The following is a 22,203-nucleotide window of genomic DNA, read 5'->3' on the forward strand; positions in this document are numbered from 1 at the left end:
CCTAATAAACTGGCCCTCTGGATACAGAATAAACATATAAAGAAAATATGTGTACTAATTTTAGATTTCCTTATTGTAACTCACCTTCGTGCTTTTAATGGCCTGGTGATTTCTTAATTTAGCTGTTCGAATCAAGAGGGAGTTCATTATCATGTGGCGCGCTGCAAGGTAATAAGCAACGTCACAAGTTTAACGGCCCGAGCTACAACCCCTCCACCTCTCCATCCCTCCACCCCCCATCCCCTTTTCATATATGTCGTGAAGACAAGCAAACGATCAGTCCGAGAGCTCCTGATGGCGCCATCGTGTGAGGGAGGGATCGCGCATGGGAGGGCTGTCACAAGTTCCCACTGCACAATAGCGCACCATTCTCTCGCTGGGAAGTACGGAGATCAGTGCGTTGAATGAGAAGGAACACGGCAGCCTGAGATGTGTCGTACTGGAACGTAGCTGACAGTGAGTACCTACCTAACAATATTTTCACACAGGTATATTTTGGAGAAGATGACAGTCTAGTCTACATTGTGCAATGGGACACAGTGATATCGTTCAGTTAGATGTTTTTGTTAGTAATGTCTCTTATAAAAACATTTTTGTTAATTAAAAAGCACTTTTGCATCGCGATCAACACTTTAAAAAAGTGTTTCTTTCATGTTAATTTGATGTATGTCTGTGTCTTCTCACTTGTCTCTCTTCTCATATTCTGATGCATACTGCGCGTGGGTACACACTATTACTTAAAACAGTTTAAAGTCTTGATGATGGGATTTCCCAGTATAAACGTCTGTGCAATATCGCGGTGGTTTGAATAGATTTGTTTGTCCGTCCAACTCATTTAAGTGAAGTTGTAACAATAGATTATTTGTTACTTACGTAGACTACATAAGTAATATATCCCTTTATCCGTCAGTCAGGTATAAAGTTGTAGGGCGTCCTGTAGAAAGTTTAAGTTACATCAAGAAATGATGAATTCATTACTTTATTAAAAGTTATGTAGTGGGATGTTGCGAGCGTGACGGATAACGACAGCATCATTTATCGCTCATAGTGGCTCGCTGTGAATCTTTGAATAAATTAAGTGCGCCAGGTGATTGTTATTCCCTTATTTGGTAAATACAATAAATATTCATGGTAGCACAGTAGGGCTCGTTGATCTGTTTAGAAGATAAGACATGTTCTTGCATCTCTACCTTTCTCAGGCCACTCTCAAAGCCAGCTTGGCACTCCGGTTGTATGAAGTTTCCTTTCCTCCATGATGTGATGGGCCATTGATTTTATAGTCATGGCATTTTGCTGAACTGTGCCTCTGCAACCTAGTGGGAGCTTTTATTGTTCTTGGAGTGGAGCGATTTGAAACAAAGTGATGATTCTTAAGTGTGATTTCTCCACATTCATGTCTGATTTTCGTATTTGGTGTTGTGAGAAAAGCCTTCAGACATTTAATCAATCCCCTTTGAGTGAAGAGTAATTGCCCACTTGGGGACATGAGATAAGAGTGGACATTAAAACCATGACGAAACGAAGAGACTTAATCGTTCCAAGGGCCAATGGCGTCTCTCCTCCTCCTATCCCTACCCCTCCCCTACTTAATGAGGGTGTTATGGAAGGGTAATGTCTGTTTTGTACACCAGGTTGTGAAAGGGAAACTCTTTACTACAGCAGTACCGAGGCACCATAAGGTGTTTTTATGAAACATACCAGTATGATCGTACCAGTAGGTAATTTGTATTTTGAGGCGCATGCACACACACATATACACACACATATTTGTATTATTATTATTATTGTGTGTGTGTGTGTGTGTGTGTGTGTGTGTGTGCGCGCATGTGTATATATACATAGTTAAGTCGAATAACTCATGACCAGAGATTTATTTTTGTTATTTCTGTTTTTTGTTTTGTCGTTTTTTTACTTTTAACTAACAGCCCCACACACAGTGTTAATATAACTCACATGGAGGGATATTTGATATCCAGTTCACGCCACAGTTATGTGTAAACAACCCTAGCCTCTGCAGTGCTATTCATGAGACAAATACAGCTGACATTCCAAGTGGCTGGACAAGCAGAGAACAATATAAACATGGCCCTGTTCTTTCCACATTGACTAACATGGACAACTGCTCACGTTTAATGATGTGAGAAGATGCTAGAAGAATGAACTGTAAATAGGTGGCTTCTTGGATTCATCTATGTAACTCGGTATATTCTGGGTTGAGTGTAACTCATAGATCCTTAAGGTCTTTAGGATGAAAGAATACTAACACTGATAGAGTGACTGATACCTTGCAGAAGAGAAATGCAAACCAATGTGAAGAGTCAGTTTAGAATAATACGTTTTATTAGTGCTGCTGGTAATGGCTTATGAAAATCACAAAACACATTTGCGAGATCCGTATGCTTTGAAGTTGCTTGTTTGGATGTCGAAAAAAAAAGAATCACATTTTTGGTTTCAATACAGGTATTTTTCATTTGAAACTATGTGACATTATTTACAAAGTGGCTGTTATATGTAACCACGGGAAGTTCTGTACTTATGTACAGGATTTCCTTGAACAGCATTCTTATAACTGCCCAGGTGCTGAAAACAATGTAATTTTAAGTATATATAAGGTAATTTATATGTTCTTTTCAGTCTTCTATGTTTTACACTAAAATGTGTGAGCTTCTGATTAAGCTGCTTCTCATACTTAAAGTTGCATTTTGTCCTGTCTCTATCTGTCCCTCTGTCTCTCACACACATACATGTCACACACCCTCTCAGTATATGGGGTCATACATATTTAATATGAGTTTCACTTAACCACTAAAGTACCTCTATGCAATAAGGATTGTCTGAGCTTAAATATAATCTTAACATAACATCAGCAACCAAAACATATTTTGCTTGTTCTTTTTATAAAAATTTTTAATACAATTTATAAAAAGCATTTAGGCTACCCTTATTTTTAGCTGAATTTCAAATACAATCATGGACATTTTGGTTCTGAAAAAGTATGAAAACAAACATAACCTCCTACCCACACAGACACGCATACACACAAACAAGGTTCAGACCCTTGGTCACTGAGATTATGACAACATGTTAATATCATTTCAGGTTTCCTCTTGTCAAACGCTTTGCCAAATTTCAAAGTGCATTTTCTCACACAGAATGACAATGCATGATACGTTTTTCTTATTTGGTGTTTGTTCCTTTTGCCCTGAACTATCTAGTGACTCTTTATCATATGACACAGTCACAGATTGCTTTGAGATATTTTCACAGTGTGTGTCAGCACCTTGGATTTCTAAAAAAAAATAATCCATTTCCATGGCACCTTTCATAAATTAATTAAAGCCTTTATTTTGGCATGGCTATGTGCAAAGAGTTCTCACTGTAGTCCATGGTCATGCCTATATAAAGGTTTTTTAATATACTAAGCAGTGCTTTGGAGATATGTTTCCCTCCTAGCAGCCTGTATGTTGAGGTTTCTCTGGACCTTGTATTTCTTGTTGAGTATGTTGCTGTTGTGTTGTTTGTGGAGGTCACAGTGTTGTCTATGTAGGGTTGAATGCCTAGATTGACCTCTTACTCTCCAAGGATTCAATGGTGGATCCAAACTCTTGTTCTTCACTTTTACAACCCTACAGCTTTCATATATTGACATAAAGTCACTATAGTTACTGGATAATTGATAGACGTTACTGAATTATAGTCACTATATTTAATGACAAAATAATAAGTCCGGTGTTGTATGTATGTAGGTAAACAATAAAGAGCATAAATTGAACTGGAGGTACCACATGAGATGTGGAGGTAGTTCTGAGAGACCAAACGTATGAGACAGCTTTCAGTCTGCTTATCCACAGTCTGCTTATGTTCTCATGACACTTCAGCACTCTGCTGCTGTAATGGTTGTATCCACATTATACTGCTAAATCTGATTCTGATGTCTGCTTCTTCTGAAGGGGGTTTTGTGCCCATGTCAAAAGCAGCAGGACAGTTTGCATTTGCATTTAGCCTTCTGAGTGAAACTCTTGAGTAGGGAAACTTTGAGTGGAAAATGCGCCACTCTGAAATCATTAATTCTCCCTGCAGGATGTCTGCTCCACACTTGCTGTAGTCTCCCTGCCGCCTGTCCACTGGTGCATGAAACGGACAGCCTGCAAGGCCTCTACAAAATACTTGTAGACAGGCGTTACTCCGCTCACCTGCTGGGCTCAGCCTGCATTTTGGACACAATGTAAAGAATGCTTTTCATCATTTAGATTGCGCTCTCTCTCCCTGTCATATTCATAGCATGCACAGCCACAGAGGTGTTGTCATGATAGAATATTATTAAATTAGCTCAGGTGTAGGCAATCGTTAATACATATGGTGAAATGTTCATATATGTCTCTGTTGAAGTTTAAGATACCTTTGGATCAATAGGCTTTTTTGTCTTGCAAATTTCTTAAATTAGATCTGAAACCTTTAGCCCCACAGGGAAACTATATGAGTCACATGCATTGCTCTATGAATCACATGTTGTTAGATGTGGTGAAATTCCTTCCACATTATTATAAAAAAAAATGGTTTAGGCACCACTGCCTTATACAGTTTGAACCTCAGCTTGTGAACACAAGGCCCTTGAGTGATGGTGTGATACAAGGATGACCCCAGAGAAAGGGTCACTGGGATTCCGTTTTAGTTGCCTCCTCCGCCATCATGTTAAGTGGGTTGCAACCGAGTTGATATTGTTCTTTTTCAGTAGATTCATGTTAATATTTTAGAAGCGTCCGGTGTTTGAACAGACCAGCGTCTACAACCGACTCAGTGTTAATCACAATTTGGGCCAGTGGAAACCTCTCTCCCATCCCTAGATCACAGTCAACACATTCTATTTAAAGGCAGTTACGGGGGGGTGGGGGGGGGATTATGTTCTTTTTATTGTTGTTGGAGGAGCAGCCATTATCTGTTCTGTAACCTGCTGAGTTAGAGTACTTGATAACCATAGTGTGAGAGTGCTTGTTTGTCACTTCAGTTTGGAATTGCTGTTTCTGTTTTGTGCAGCTATGTTTTTTTTTCTTCATTCAGCTTTAACTCCAAAATCAACAATGCATTTGGTTCACATTTGTGCAAGTGTGTCGAACCAATATTTTGAACCCAGTAATATAACCAAAAGTATGTGGACACCTGACCACCACACCTATATGAGCTTGTTGGACATTCTGTTCCAAAACCACTAGCATTAATCTGAAGCATTAATCTGCTCTCATTTTTCATAATAACAGCCTCCACTTTTCTGGAAAGGTTTTCTACAAGGTTTAGGACTGTGTCTGTATCTGTGAGTAAGTGTGCCCAACCAGTCGAAAGAGCATTTGTGAGCTGAGGCACTGACATTCTCAATCGATGTTCCAATCTATCCCAAAGGTGTTCAGTGAGGTGGAGGTCAGAGCTGTGTACAGGCCACTGAAGTTCCTCTATAGTGAACTCATCAGACCATGTCTCCATGGAGCGTGCATTGTGTTCATGGACACAGTCAGGCACAAACACAAAAGGCTCTTTCTCAACCTGTTGCCATACAGTTGGAAGCATATTCATGTCTAAAATGTCTTTGCATGCTGTGGCATTCACATTGTCCTTTACAGGGACTAAAGGCTCTAACCCAAACCCGCCAAAACAGCACCATGGCTCTCCATCATTCCCCTTCAACCAAACTTTACTGTTGGCACTGAGCATTCTGGCAGGTAGCGTTCTCCTGCCATCTGAACGCCATATAGTAAAGTGTGATTAATCACTTCAGAGGACACATATCTACTGCTTCAGAATCCAGCCACAGCCTGCTTTACACACTCCGGCCGATAGTCAGAGGATGCGCGTTGTGACCTTAGGTTTGTCCGCTGGCGCGTTGTGACCAGAAGCCATTTCACGAAGTTCCCCAACGCAGAGTACCTGTGCGGATGTTGCATTTCCATGTGTTGCAAGATGTTGCAAGTGGTTTGGAGTTACGCAATGATTTTTATGTGCTACATGCTTCTGGTCTCGGTGGCTGCGTTATGTAAGTTTGCATGGTAAATGGCTGAGCACCTGTTCCATTCCATCGCACTTACAGTTGACAGTGTCCGATTTTGCAGGGTAGGAAGTTTATTAACTGACTTGTGGCAAAGGTGGCATTCTGTGACAGTGCCATGGAGATCTAACATGCTGAGCTCAATTGCCTTGCTGGTGTTTGTCTATGAGTGCATAGCAACGTGCTTGATTTTACAAACCTGTGAGCAATGGGTGTGGCTGACAAAACCTGAACTCTGTAATTATGAGAGGTGTCAACATACTTATGGCCATATAGAGTGTTCATATTTTGCAGTATCATTGACAATTACTAGAAAGCCTATTACTAGTATCATATGTAGAATGTAGTTCTGTTTGATTGATACTGATCAGGGTAGTGTGTGGAATAAAATGTCACTGGGTGTAGTCTTTATCTTATGCCAGTTCCACATGTTAATGTAGCAGACTAGCTTTACAGCAAAGTGGATCGGAATCATGTTTTTGTTGTCGTTGTTGTTGTTTTATGTGTATTTAAAGTTGTATGTATTTTAAGTTGCGTCCATCTGTAAATGCACAGCAGAAAACAACACAGGCCAATGCAATGCTGCACAACAGTAGGGCAGAATAGCTGAAAGGCTTTTGATGGAAACAAAATTAAATATACATGATGAGATTACCAAGAAGAGCTTTCCGTAGGGTCTGAGTTATGACGGTTCATAATGTGGAATAAAATGCATGGTGTTTTATGGCTGGGAGTGAGTTGCCTGTTCTTTACTTTGTGACCTATGCTGACAGAGTCCTGGCGAACTGAGTCACATAACTTTGATTATTAGTAACCTGTCATCACCTGCTCACAAGTGAGAGCAGCTAGAGGAATGTATGACACAGGGACAGTCTAGATGCTTGAATCAGTCTCAAATATAACCACAATATGGAATGCTACCTGCTACGGTGACTGGAAATATAATAAAAGGTCTGCAAACAAGCAGAAATTACAGGTGTGCCAGAGCACCACCAGGGAAGATATCAACCATGTGGTGATATATATGGGTCAGAGATGTCAAACATCATTCAATGCAAAGTCAAGTCATTCAATGCAAAGTATTTGCATCCAAATACAAAACATGACAGTAATATGTAAATATATGTTAATTACATGTTGTTCGCTGTACCACAGGGGTCACGTGTCTTTAATAAAAGAGGCATTATAGAGGTGACTGCATGAATGTCCTTGAAGGTGACATTTTGCGTGTTAACCCCTTACATTCCAAACACCCATTCATGGGTTAGGAATCTTGTATCTTGTAATACACTATAACTACACAACTTTTATATTAGGCATAGCATAATTTACTAAATCATTTGTAGTAGTTATTAACATACAAAAAGATCAACTACTAAATAACAACCATGGAATGTATGAGGTAAAACTCATAAGCATAATTTAATTTCAAATCTTACATGTTGAACTATACAGCCAAAACAAAAGGAATGTGTAAGAGACTTAAGAGATCGAATATGAAACCCTGCCGTATGATGTAATCTACATAATTGTACTGTTTTAAACATCATTTTCTTTAGTATTTAATTTATGGTGTATTTAACACCATACATACAGGTTGTGCCAAAGATTAACACTAAATAACTTAAACAGGTTTCTGTTAAACATATTTCGTATTCCATAAAGTCATATTTTGTGTTCAACAATATGAAAATAATACTGAGGAAAAAAATAAGCAATATAACTGTTTAAAAGTTCTTTCTTGGTATTGTTGATAACTGTGTCAGTGCTGTGTTGCGTTTACAGCTGCATATTTCACATAGAGGTCTTGGTGAAAATCCATGTAAACATTTTAGAATGATGGTTTACTATGTGGATATACACAGACGTTTTCTAATTGTAATAAGTCATGCTGTGTTTGATTTAAGCTACATAGTGGTGAGAACCTCTTGATTTCCACTTAATTTCCATTGTAAGAACTTCCTTGTAAAATGCCAAAGTGACTTTATTACAAATGGCTTAACTTGTGAACAACATCAGCTGTGGTTAGAATATGTGGTAGAGATTTCAAAGTCAGTACTGAAACGTGGCACATTTAGAAGATCCAAATTATTACACTAACCAATAACTCTTTATTATAACATTTTCTTAGGTATCAATCTCCATTCCAGAAACAGTGACAAATGAAAATCAGGGCTGTTTGGCAGCATCAGCCAAGTATGTTGCCCTAAGCAGGATGTTTTCTAATTAAATACATTTTACAATTGATCCAGCCTGGCAGAGTGAATGTTACATTGAACATTTTGAGTGCTGTTTGGCTGCACCTTATTTCTGGTTGCTGGAGGCATTTTCTCCTCACATTTGGCCCACTTTATTTCCTGTGTTGTACCATCTCACAAGTGCCAGCTACTGTCATGCCCAATATTGTTGAGCAGAATGTTTCATACCTTGTAATAAATAACAAATTACTCCACTTCTAGCTAATACACAGAACTCTCTTGTGTCAACTAGCTGCATCTCCTCAATACTTGAAAAGAACTCTTCTATCATTCTATTCCATTCTATCATTCTATCATCCATTCATATCATTCTGTTGTTCATTTACATTAAACACCTGGAGGCAATTTTCACAGGCAATGTACATTTTTCATAAATTCATTCCATGTTTTTTAGCGAACTGACTTCCAAGAGATGAATATATGTGGGAGAATGTATAAAAACACAAATCAGGAATTTGTGTTTTTGTGATTCTTATTAACTTACAGTAATATATGATTACAGTAATACAGATTACAGTATTAATTTACTAATATTAGTACTTAGTATGATGCTTATTATCATTTATAATAATAGGCACTACACACTTCACAGCTTCTGTAGTCTCAAACGATACATCCAACAGCTGTGCTATAAGAAGAAATATATTTGAACCGAGTAAACCCACGGGGTAATGCCAATAGATTTTAACCCTAGCCCACACATTCACAGACAGATCCACTGATTCACAGACTGTCTGCTTCATGAACACTGACTCAGAACCAGGCTTGAAGCTTGTTCTGGTAAGCCAAGTCTCGTACTCTCATACTGCTTCTTCTAATCTTCAAAGCACTATTTGCCAAAAAAGCTGCATGATGTCACTCAAACACACCCTCTAGACTGCTCCCTGCAGGGAAACGTGTCAGTACAGTTGTTCCTGTTTGTGCATATGTACTAAATCAACTGTCACTGTCTGTAATCTATCCTCTGAATACATTGGCTCTGAAGGAGGTAGGATTGGCCCTTCGCTGTATAGTGATCTATGAATACATATTTATCCAGTACATCCTAAGTCTCGTCAACATCTTGGTTATTATTGGAAATAAATGTTTTTCACCATGGGTTTTTTTTTGCTGTTAGAGTGAACAAAAATATGGTGTTGTTTCCCCAAAATAGATCTTGCCCTAGCACTTTTTAAAAAGATTGTAAGACTTCAGCGTACTTGAATGTAGTGAATTTTAGCGAATGAGTTTAGCGGCCTTTACTGCTATTCTTTTTGTTCTCCCTCAGTACATTAAAATTCACAAAGAAGCTCAGCTGGTTCTGGACTCTCGTGCTGCCCGACTGGGTTATATTATTCCTGCCCAAATGTCTGATGTTTGATCTCCCTGAGTGAATGAGAGAATGGACTCCATTATGACTCATCATTGTGATCTCTCTCCCTTTCCCTCTCTCTCATGCATCGTTTCCCTCCACCCCAGGACACAGAGTGGTCCATTTCTCAGCTCTACCCGATTATAAATCTGCCAGGTTCTCGCTCCTCATGCTGTGTGTTTATTGTTGTGAGGCTGATGCTATAAAGTGGGCCTTTTCCCACCAAGGCGGAGGCAGTGTGGAGTCACGGAGGTCCGTGAGGAGGCCGCATCATTGGGGAGGACTCTGTGTACGCTCCTCATTTAGTACAACCCAGCAAGATGCTCTGCAGGGACACCTGTCGCAGACACAGAGCTGATAATGGCTCAACACAGACCATCTGGCAGTCAACTTTGTACTTGCTGAAGTAACAAAGATATGACATACTGTAACTAAATAGAGACGCCATGTTGAAGGTTGTGGTGTTTGAGACGCTGTAGTGGAACTTTCTGGGTTTGCACAAAGTCAATGGCAATTTCTTTAATGATATAACAATTGTGTACTGTTGCAGTGGCAGTATCACAGAATAATTGCCATGAAAGATGCAGTGATTTGTGGCTTAAGACTTGACATTATCTATAACTGTTCAGGCCTTAGTTAAAAAGACTAACAGTCCCAGTCATGAGTGAGTTTGGCTTGTCTGAATTTACCACTATGTTCGATGCCACTGAGAATGGCACAGTTGAATGGTAAATTATACAATCATGCATATTTGAAAAGTATGATGTTAATATGTGGTTGATCAAATTTGAAGTAACATGAGCTACCATTTATTGTGTATCAGCATGTTATTTCTGCATGTCCTGAAAAAAATTATGCACCCCTTATGTCCTTTCAACAAGAGATTTGAGAAGAGCTTAATGTTCACTTGTGTTTTGGCTTTAACGCCTAGCCTCCAGGTCTGATTTGATGTTTTAGTAGGTATATTAATTACACTGCATTCAGAAGAACTGAATAAACCTCACGTGACATGCAAACAACAATGAACAGTGGACCCATAAGTGAACAGTCCATTGTCTGTCGTCTAATTCTATTAGATGACATTTTGAGTTTTATTGACACCTAAAAATGCCTGTTGGTAGTTGAATCAGAATGAAGACCTGAAAAACCTGAAGCAAAAATGCACATAATTAACTTTTTATGTTAGTAATTATAACAATCATACTGTAACCAGTGGACAGCAACTGAGCTTTGTTTAAGGCAATAGCACCGACATTATAGGAGAGTATTGTGTCATTCTTCTTTCTATTATAGTGGTAAGCCCTGTTTAGATTAGATTAGGTTATCAGGGAGATGTTTGTAATCAAATATGTCACATGTCTTCTTCGCATGAATCTCCGCATCCGTATGGCATTAGACAGGACGAACGAGTTTCTAGCGTGTTGTATTTAATACGAACCCGGATGTTTGTGTTGAGAATTGTGTCTATTGTATTACATTATCAGTTTGAATATAAACAATAATTTATAGTTTTATTAGTTCAACGGCATTTTGCATTAGACTCATGATAACTCACAGTGATAAGTAACGATTTTATACCTGAAGCTGTGTTTATAAGCCCCTTCAAAGGGGATCTGGTTTATTTTAGTTTGTTTCCCTCCATTTTCCTTCTTGCTTTAAAAATGCTTTAATGAACATTCCAACACAGATAGATGTAATATTTGTTTTTTAAATATTTTAATATGTGGTCCCAGATACAATTTCATTTTAATCTCTCCATTTGCAGTGATGCATGTTTACATTACACGTACACTTGGCCTTAATATTTACACATGGCTTCTCAGATTTTAATACATTATGCAAATCATTCTAACTTCCTGCTTTAGTCTAGATGGGCTGAGAGAATCTTCATAGTTATGGGTCCTGTGAGAAATCCACCCATTTAGCATCCATTTACTTTCTTAGACCGATACACAACAACAAAAGAGTGAACATGCATGGAAATGAGGTTTGAGTGATGGGATTATGTCTGGAAAGCAGACTGGATAAGGGCCGGTGGAAATACAGTGTGCTGGAGAAGTAGTTGTCAGCAGGGTCTTTGTGTTGGGAGGTAAACTAATCCCATCTCACAGTCAAGCAGGCCATATTCCAGACATCATCCTGATATCTTCTTCAGCATACAGTATTTTCCTCATTATCCTATGGTGTCAGAAGACAAGAGAATATTTTTAGATGCTCGTAGAGGTTACCCGCATGTACCCAGATGGCAATCAATTCAGTGGATAGTTTGAGGGGTTGAATTTTAAGTTGCCACTTTTTTGTCAAATGTGAATTTCACCCTATTCGAAATGTATCCTCTGCATGTTGTATCCATCTGTGCAGTTAGAGCACACACACACACACACACACACACACACACACACACTAGTGATTACTAGGGGGCTGTGGTGAACACGTGCCCAGAATATTAGTTTTTTAGAGTTTACCATCATAAAAGGAGTTGTGCAATTGTACATTTTAATAGCTCATTTCCTTTTGACCTTTCTAGGGTCTTTTATCTGTTGGATTATGCTTGCTTTTTGGTAATATTGATGATATTCAGTATATACTGGTAGCCCAAGTATATTATATTGCGCTGTGCTGATCATTTCTCCATTGTTGATGACATGTGTGCACATGGACGTAATTTTGATTTCAAAAGTGGGGGGGGGGGCATGGATTCGTCGCTATTTAAATATTTGGTTTTAACCGTAAAAACTGGGGGGGACCAAAACCGGCTTTTGAAAAAGTGGGGGGGACATGCCCCCCCCCCCCCCCCCCCCCCCCCCCCCCAAATTACGTCTGTGTGTGTGCAGCAACTCTGCTTATGGTTTAGGGTCAACTCTGCTATGGTCAGGCACTTGCAGTTACAAACCTTTGAGGATATAGCAAGTTTCCTTCCTTCATTGTTGTAGAGTTCACAGCCTTATTCCTCACTGTGCCTTTGTTCCTTCACACTGAACTGTTCCTGAATTTCGCTGTCACTCACTTCCCCTGTAATTTAAAACGTCTGTGTGAATCGCAATTATTGTAATAGTGACGCATTTTTCATTCCGTGTGGAGGAGCAGACTTGGTGTTTTTTTTAGTGTGGTGAAATGTTTGCATGAGGACAACTACATCGGGAGAGCCAGACCTACAGTACATTCCCACCAGTCCTCAGGCGTGTAGAGAGTGTTTGTGGTCACCTCCTGCTTGGTGTTGATGGTTGCTCTGTTCTTCTCTTGCCCTGTGGGGAATATACATATGTAGCTATTTTTATGAACCCTTTATAAACTCAGTATGCATTGTTTTGTTTTAAAACTGTTTCGTTTCTTTGAAACGTGTAGCCTTCCTGTCTGCATCCTTTAGCCTGGCACTTGTGACAGGCAAGATGTGGTAAATAGGTTTCCTTTTTGCCTTTCACCTTTCTTCGTGTGAACAGAGGAAGCTGACTCGGCAGTGGCTTGGAATTCCTATCTGATGATCTGTGAGATCTTTCCTGTTCCGGGCTGGGCTTCACAATCTAGAGGGAATCCTTAGTCGTTAAAAACAAAGAGCTAGGGATTGTAAATGGGAATTCAGCAATAACTCCATTACTAATTGGGTCCTGTCTGAGAAATAACTTGGGCTTAAATAAGTCTAAAAGATCATTTCAGGGCTATTTGAGTCCATCAGTCCAATTTATTTGATAAGCGTTAAGATGGATGCAGTATGATACCAAACAATTTAGTAAGTGCGATAAAAGAAACAGCTCATTTTCATGTGCTATATTTTCACCCATTTATGCACATGTTAAAATCCAGGTGCTTCACGTATATTCCATACTTCCATATATGTAATTGAGACAATTCATTACCAAGATCAAACAATGATGAAGTCAAGTTGTGACTTCTAGTGACTCCGTACGTATGTCTCTAATCATCTTTAAACTATGCGCATTTGGAAAAATGTGTGACGTTTGATTGAACACTTGTAACTGTGATGTTTATCATTATTAAACCAGCCGGACAGGAAAACAGGTAAAACACTGCTGTGTTGAATACAGTCTTTGTGATGATTGGGACCATCTTTTCAGAAGCTTTTAATTATGACCCTCTCAGAGGATTTACTCAATGTAAATTATGATAATATCAACAATATTGAAAATGTACACCATTTAGGTTGTACACCATTTTTTTAAAGCCCCTCCCTTAAAGATGAAAATGCTGGATGATTTAAAGGGAGAGTGAAATTAATTATATTTCACATATTTCATGTGCGTTAACCTCACTGTTTTTGCCATTACGATATCAGTGTAAGGTGAAGTTTGGTAGCCGAATTGGTAGCCACCGGTAGCCAATAGCAGCTATCCCTCATCTGATTTATTGTTCATTATCACAAAGGGAAGTCTCACTGATAAGCCTCTGTCTGAGCTTGAGTAGTAAATAACTCATGAGCACTTATCAAAACCTGTTATGCACAACGCTGTTGACGAGCCTCAGGTGTGTCTGTCTCACAACTCGAACCACCATCCACAATCCACCAGGATATAAAGAGGACACGTATCCAGTCTCCTCTCTGTCCTAAAACGTGTTTCTTCGTCCAAATAGAACCTGCATTTCTGCTACCTAAATCTGAGATTGAACATTGTTTTGGAGTTTATATCATATCTACCATGTAAAACTCCCTTTCCTCATCATCTACATACACGACCCTAAAATAATCTGCAGCTGAACAGTTGCCCTACATCCGTCTTTCTTGGAAATTTCTCACTGGTTTTAGACAATATGTAGCAGGAGCCATCAATGTCAACCACACTTCAGAATAAAATACACAACAGAGCCCAAATATTTATTGTTATAAATAAATAACATGACAAAGCAGTTTGGTTATAAGCTTGTAAATAAATGTCTAATGTAATCCAGTCTGCACACTGCAATATTGCATGGGATGTCTTAGCAAAATGCTGACAGGCTTCTGTTAGTGTGGACAGAGGCACTGGAGTTTAGAATCGGGGCTGGGTCTTGTGGGCCTTGTTTACTGACATTTGCTTATTCCACACACCCAACATTTCATTTTATCTCCTTGGCTCAGCCATGGTCCATGTAAGCCTATGTCCCAGGAGAGATGTAAATAGCCCTGAGCCCAAAAGAGCTTTGTGTCTCTCTGTGTAGCTTTTAGAGGACAAGGCAGTTTAAGAGCTATACTACTAACAAAAATGCTTTTGTTATCATTCACTAAGCACCATGGCTTTAGTTGGCGATACTGGTAACCCAGTAATAAATGCAGGAGAAAACATACAATGCAGACTATCTCTGTAAGCTTTCTCTTTCCAATTAGAGTTCTAGGTCAGCCAGTTTCACCTATATACCTCTGCAAAGGTATATGATGACTCATTCCTTACATTGCCTATTATAGTAAATTCTGGCCCTGACACCAAGCACATGTTGAAAGTACTGTAGCAGACAAGTCCATCACACTCTAACTCAATATTCCATTATTTAAACCCGATAAATTTACACTTGCTGTTTTAGCACATTTTGTAAAAATATGAAGGCTCAAAGCTTGAAGTGCGTAACTTTAACCCTGGTGCACACTGATATTATCTCATATGTCCCTTTTGTTTTGCAGATGGACATAGCTGATGGGGCCAAACAAAATAAATCAGAGATCCGTGTCCAATGAGAGCTCAGAGGGAGGAGGCCATGCTGTGGAGGCCAGACTCCACACGCCACTAAAAGGAGCAGACCCTTTCTCGTTTGATTCTCATTCCCTGATTAAACATAGCTTCACCATCGACGCTGCACACTGTGGGAATAGCTGGAAGGATTCACCGTTGCGGGACTATAGGCCAAGTCATGGAGTGTAACTGAGACACGCGATGCCCTCAGCCCACCATGCATGGGCATGGACGTTTTTACGTGCCTCAGTCACACACTGAAGACAAATGAGGGAAAACTGTGAGACATGCATGCTTTGGAGCATCTTGTAGAGAAGGACTGTAGCAGTGCTTATATTTTATGCTAAGAACGACCAAATATGGCCTGACTCAGGAATTTGGAGCGCTAGTTCTTTCTTGATTATTATATCAAGTTTTAAAAGCATTCAGAAAAAGATCATGTGCAACATCTCAGACTCCTGCAATGTTGACTCAAACATTGACCCGTTCTTCCAGCCAGTGCTATACATTATCGTCATCGTCCTTGGCTTCCCTATGAACTGCACAGCTCTGTGGGCTGCCTATCTGCAGGTGAAACAAAAAAATGAGTTGGGTATATACTTAATCAACCTTTCTGTGGCAGATCTCCTGTACATTGGCACTTTGCCATTGTGGATTGACTACTTCCTCCAACATGACAACTGGATCCATGGTCCAGGATCCTGCAAGCTGTTCGGCTTCATCTTCTACACCAACATATACGTCAGCATCGCTTTCCTCTGCTGCATTTCCGTGGATCGCTACCTGGCGGTGGCTCATCCGCTCAAGTTCGCCAAGGTGCGTCGCGTCAAGACCGCCGTCATCGTCAGCATCGTCATCTGGGTCATAGAGGTGGTGGCCAACTCGATGCCGCTCTTCCACGACGAGCTCTTCGAGGACCGATTCAACCGCACCTTCTGCTTCGAAAGGTACCCGATGCAGGACTGGGTGGCAGGCATGAACCTCTACCGCATCTTCCTGGGCTTCCTGGCTCCGTGGTGTTGCATGTTGGCGGCGTACGGAGGGATCCTGAATGCGGTGCGTGGCAACGTCTCCACCGAGCGGCAGGAGAAGGCCAAGATCAAGCGCCTGGCCCTCAGCCTCATTCTCATTGTGCTGCTCTGCTTTGCGCCGTACCACGTGCTTCTGCTTTGGCGTAGCGTGCTCTTCATAGGCAACCCCTGCGACTGCGGTGTGGAGGAGAAGCTCTTCGCCGTCTACCACGTGACGCTGGCACTCACCAGCCTCAACTGCGTGGCCGATCCCATCCTCTACTGCTTCGTCAACGAAGGGGCACGCAATGACGTCAGCCGCGCGCTATACGCCCTGATGAACCTCTTCCACCGAGGTCAGGTCACAGAGACGCTGATGAGTGGTTCAATCACTGTGGAAACTCCCTTGGCTAGCAAGAAAACTGACCTCTATGGAGAGGTCAAAACAAATTCCTACAAAAGTGACATTGAGGTGCTGAAGGAAGAGTGCCTTCAAATGACCAAACTTAGGGGCAAAAAGTGAACTTGTGAAATGCAGGAACTTTGACAAGCGAATTTCAGGGACTGCGCACACCCAGTTTGTTCCCAAACACAGAGCCTGTTTTAGAATAAACTGTTGATGCACGAGCCTCCTCTGTTTGAATGTTATGCCGGATGCCTTGTTTGTTATTGTTAAGATTTTCATAATTTGCAGACGATACAGTTTTCTCCATCCTCACGTACTTCTGCTATGGTGATTCATCAGTACTTTGTTATGAGCATCTTCCTTTATTTATTTATAGCTCATGCCCCAATAAAGCTCAAAACAAATGCAAAATGGCCAGGAAATAATGCCATCACAGCAGGGCTTATAGTGAATTATGAAACAATATTTGCATTATCTGAAACAGTTTATGCTGCAAACCCCTTAACAATAGATACCTAAGCAGTTTGTTTGTGCATCTCATTAAATATGCTAATCTTGAAAATCATTAAGTTATTTTTTTTAATGATCCTCCATTTCACATACTTTAATGTTGTATATATAAAAACATTACACATGCTATATCCTCATGGCTGGTACATAGCTGGTAAATTGTATGTAATTGCAAATTGGGGCATCATAACAAGAAACTTTATGTGCACCGTAATGAGAGCAAACTACCTTTTCTGCTTCAGTTTGTGAACCACAAAATGTTGTCTTTTCAGTTTCTTTCGTGTACTGTTACCTATAATTTTTAATTATAAAAATAAAAACTTTTTATTTTTTACCACAAAGCTTCTCAAAAACAAGAATAATTATATATGTTGTTATACTGTAGAAATTGACATATTGTCAAAGATACTGTGCAATTGAAAATAAATAAATACCAGAAAAGAAAGAAATATATATTGAGGACAGTGATATATTGTAAATTAGTATCCAGTTGCTCTTCATTGAACACTAAAATGTATGTCTACTGTGTTGTTGTACTGACTGATGTTATTTGCTTTCAAAACATGTGCTGAGGCTTTTGGGTGTCAGGGCATTTTGGAGGCTATATGCAGTCTTACGCAGAAAGTGCAGTGTTTTGGGGTTTGCAGTAACTGTTTTGAAAATGTGATAATGCTCCTGTTGTTAGCAGCGGAGGAGATGTAGATGAAGTCAGCTTGAGTGAATTGTCATTGCTATATCTGAAGCCTTTCCACATGATGCTTGAGGGGGAGAGACATGTTATTTACCAAATTACACACCTCACTTCGTTGTCTCTTATTTGTTTGAGCCACAAAGACCCAAAATGAAAACGTGTCCAAATAACAGACTTTGCACATGTTTACCATTGTGTCCTGATGCTTTCTTGGGACTCCTCACTGTACATTTTGAATGTCTTCTGTCAGCTAAAGGTTTGCAACTGAACTGAGCACACCTGTCCTGCCAAACTGAAATAAATTGCTAGTTCTTTTGTTAATTATTTTCTTCTGGTTGTGACTCCTCCTTATACTGTGATTGAGAACAGAGAATCTTGAAAACAATGGAAAAAATACTGATAAAATATCTAGAATTGGAAATCTAGATAAACTAGAGCTTAGGTGCAAGTGTTAATAGGAAGGCCATTGCTCTTTTCATGTGGTATCCAAAGTGTTTGTGTACACCAGAGCATGGCTGTACATGATCTTGTCAGCACAGCTCGTATCATTATTTGACCCTAAACCATGATGCTCTTGAGGTGTGACCCAAAAGCAGTGTGAAACACAGATCAATGTAGTCCTTGAGCCTACTGTAGCCTATCCCAGCCTCTCACCTTTTAATCAAGCTGCTAACTGCATTCAGGCTGACTTCCTGACCTATGTCTCCTTGGAGAGGCTTGCTGTCTATTCAGGGTTGATGGTCACTGTGTCATTCTTCGCCTGATTGAAACCAAACACCTTGACATTTTGTCTGTATCTTTTGACCCCAGCACAACGAGGTTGACCAGTGACCTGAGCAGTAGCAAGTTCAATGGGCCCTTATCCAAAGATGGCAGATTGCACAGATGTGTCTGTCCTGGACCTGTGTTGGGCTGTCAGTGCTAGAGGAGGAACTAGACAGTAACTGAGACAGACGTATAAGATAAGACATGGCGCTGCATTAGAGTTGCAATCCATAAATGGTGGCACAAGGAGGTCAAACAACATTGAGGCCATGGTTTCACAAAGGTATCTGTCAGAGAGCCTGACTAAATGACATAATTAGCATAATGGTTTTATGGATTGCTGATAATATGCATATGACTATGAGGAGTTATCAGTAACTTGCTCTTACAAAAACCTAAAAACTAAATGAGATTTCCAAATGTTTTATTTAAATAAAAGAATATATCTTCCCTACACTTCATAAACATATACCAAACCATTTACATCTACAAAGAGTCATATTATACCTTTGGTACTGAAGTCACATTTGACTACCCCCTAGCTACCACTAACTGTGTAAGATGCATCTATGCTAGTTAATCATTAAAGCCCTCCTGAGGAATGGACAATACATTGCTACAGTAACACCAGAATTAGCACAGATGTTATTGCTTGAAAACCTTTGTTGCCACAGTTCTTAAAAGCTCATTTGTAGTTAGCAGCAATTCCTCATTGGACCTTAAATTAAGGTTTACATATACATCAACACAAATGAATGACTAGAAAATGACTAGACATGATGTTCACTAAGAGTAAATATGATCTTACAGCACAGTAATCAACAATTGGAAAAAATAGCCAGGACTGATATAGTGGCTTTAATGGTTTATGTAGCTCTGAAATACTGCTGAAAACAAATACACAAGCCATTGTTAAGTACCTTTGTGTTTTGGTTTAGTATAGTCAGGATAGTTCACATTATGCTTTGCTCACTCCAGCAATCAGCTAAGACTATACTGTTGTAGACATTGTCAACCACACCTTGCAAATCTTTTCTACACAGTGCACTACCCAAACAGGTAGTACTATGAGGACAGACATGAGTGAGACTGTCTGCCTGTGATTCACCTTGACAGATGTCACAGATAATTAAGAAGAACAATTTATCTTCTTAAAAGATTTTTGTCTTCAGGTTGCCATGAACTTGTGTGCAGCACATAAACCATTAGTTATTAAAGACACAGATGTGTCTTACCAGCTGTACTTGTGGTCATATTTGGTAATATGTACATGTATTAAGAATTAGATGTAATCAGTTTTAGGAGATTATAGGAGCAGGGAATTAATGTTCAAATTATAATATCTTTCTTATTTTTGTGTTATGGCATGTGGTTGATTAATCTTTGGTAATATTTAAACAAAAAAAAACTGTTTAAATACATAAATGGTACTTTGCAGACATTGCATGCCTGAAACTACAGCACAGTGCATAAGTAATTTTTTGTTATTTGTATTCCACTATTTTGGATTTTAAATGAAACAATACTTAAGAGAAATGGTATTTGAATACATTTATGAATCCCATTTATTTTTATTAAAACTTTCTCTATTCCAGATCTAAACAGTAAAATCCCCAGAGGTGGATTTTTAGACTGAATTCTTGAACCACTCTTGAACTTTTAGGTCTTAGGGTTTTAATTTCTAGTGAATTGAACTTGATGTTATAAGGAAACCCACAAGAACAATCACCCCGTGGGGACCATCAACCCCAGCGACCCTCACTATTCAGGGACCACCAGGGAATCCTTTCCATCTCCTAACTAAACCAAAAAAACCAAGAACACTGGTAATACTAGTAAAAACATACTGTGCTATGCAGTTGTGCTATGGCAGGAAAACCCTTACAAAAACAGACTGCAGTAATGACTGCATAAATTATTCATTTAAATATATTTAAATATTTTGCTATAATTAGTGAGGGGTGATTTGACAACCTGCAAAGCAAAGTGTGGGAAACATGTCTGGCTTCTTTCTGATGTCATATTGGGGGCAGACTTCAATTTCCCTGGGTTCTCATCCCCTTTGTGAATATGCCTTAACATTGTTCTGACGCTTAAAAAGAGGAACACTACAAGATGAGCTTGTGCATATGGAACAGAGCACACTGGACCAAGCCCCACCCCCTTTTTTCACAGAAAAAAGAGAAAAATACTCCAGTAATGTTCTTTTGGGGGCATTATCATTACTTCTGAAGCAAACTTTTGAATACACTGTATATATACAGCTTGGAATATCACTGTCATGTGTGTGTGTGTGTGTGTGTGTGTGTATTTGTACATTTGTGTGCGTGCCTGCCCTGGGGTGTTTTACATGACGAAACAAATCTGTCATCTTTCTTATAGTCGATTGTAAAATGTTTAATATTGCATGTCATTATACTGATATGAGTTGCTGATTACCCTTAACATCTGGTAATGATTAACAAGTAATGACTATGACAGGACATATGTGTGCACATGAATGCCAGATATGTTAGAAAGTGGTCAGCTATCCCAAAGTATATTAACATAGATAAGATTGATTCTTTGCCTATAAATATAAAGTAGTAAACACCATTTACTTAACCAATCCAGGAAAAATTTCAACAGCAATGTCATTTTTTAAAATAATTTAAAACAACTTTACATCTTGCTTGCAGGTTTTTATGCAAGTGCCCATTCATAGTGTAACCTTGTCCTGCTATTTCTTGTTCCCACCAATGCAGCAGACTCATTCAGTCTAGTGCAGGAGGCTCGTGTAGATGTGTACGGGTATGCATGGGTCACAACAGACAGGGAGCACTGGGTTTAGGAAGCTCCCTCTCCCAATTGTATAATGGTTATACTCTACATGCTGCATGGCAAGTTCTCCCACAGTTTCCAACCCAAGTTGACCTTAGAAAAACAAACACTGCAGAATAAAAGAACACCATCTGTGTGAAGCAATAGCATGGTGCCTTCCTTTGCAGAAACTGGGATATTTTACCAACCTCCCCAGAGCTATTTCAGCTATTCCCAGGCATTTAACGTCAGCTGATAACATCTGATGTCTGCACAAATTTTACCCATCTATTTTAATAATCACTTTATATACCACAGAATGGTGGTTCCATGATGCGACCTGTTCACTGCAAGGAAAAAAGGAAACATCTCTCTCTCTCTCTCTCTCTCTCTCTCTCTCTCTCTCTCTCTCTCTCTCTCTCTCTCAACCCTTAGAGAGAAGAAAACAATAATTCGTTGCTTCTCTCTCCCTCTCTCTCTCTCTCTCTCTCTCTCTCTCTCTCTCTCTCTCTCTTTCTCTCTCTCTCTCTCTCAACCCTTAGAGAGAAGAAAACATTAATTCGTTGCTTCTTGCGCCCCCATGAGGAACGCATTAGAAAACGCTTTCTCAAATAACCGCTTTTTTAAAAGGACAACTGCGTTAAATTAAAAAGTAGTACAGGTATAACAAATGAGTAATGCTTACAAATTACAATCGATTTGATGAAGAATTTCAATAATTT

General features: G+C 39.5%; 1 protein-coding gene across 1 annotated transcript; it reads left to right on the forward strand.

The window, feature by feature from the left end:
* Nucleotides 1-323: 323 nt before the first annotated feature.
* gpr4 (G protein-coupled receptor 4) lies at nucleotides 324-18,228 on the forward strand. Its single transcript, XM_076977171.1, has 2 exons — nucleotides 324-456; nucleotides 15,252-18,228. Exon 2 carries the CDS (start codon nucleotides 15,739-15,741, stop codon nucleotides 16,831-16,833), a length of 1,095 nt encoding a protein of 364 aa, XP_076833286.1. The 5' UTR covers nucleotides 324-456; nucleotides 15,252-15,738; the 3' UTR covers nucleotides 16,834-18,228.
* Nucleotides 18,229-22,203: the final 3,975 nt, after the last annotated feature.

Source organism: Brachyhypopomus gauderio, chromosome 16 (assembly GCF_052324685.1).
Source record: "Brachyhypopomus gauderio isolate BG-103 chromosome 16, BGAUD_0.2, whole genome shotgun sequence".
Classification (NCBI taxonomy): domain Eukaryota; kingdom Metazoa; phylum Chordata; class Actinopteri; order Gymnotiformes; family Hypopomidae; genus Brachyhypopomus; species Brachyhypopomus gauderio.

What these genes read in the sequence shown, in the direction of transcription:
- gpr4 (XM_076977171.1), top strand. Translation starts at nt 15,739, where the DNA reads ATGTGCAACATCTCAGACTCCTGCAATGTTGACTCAAACATTGACCCG.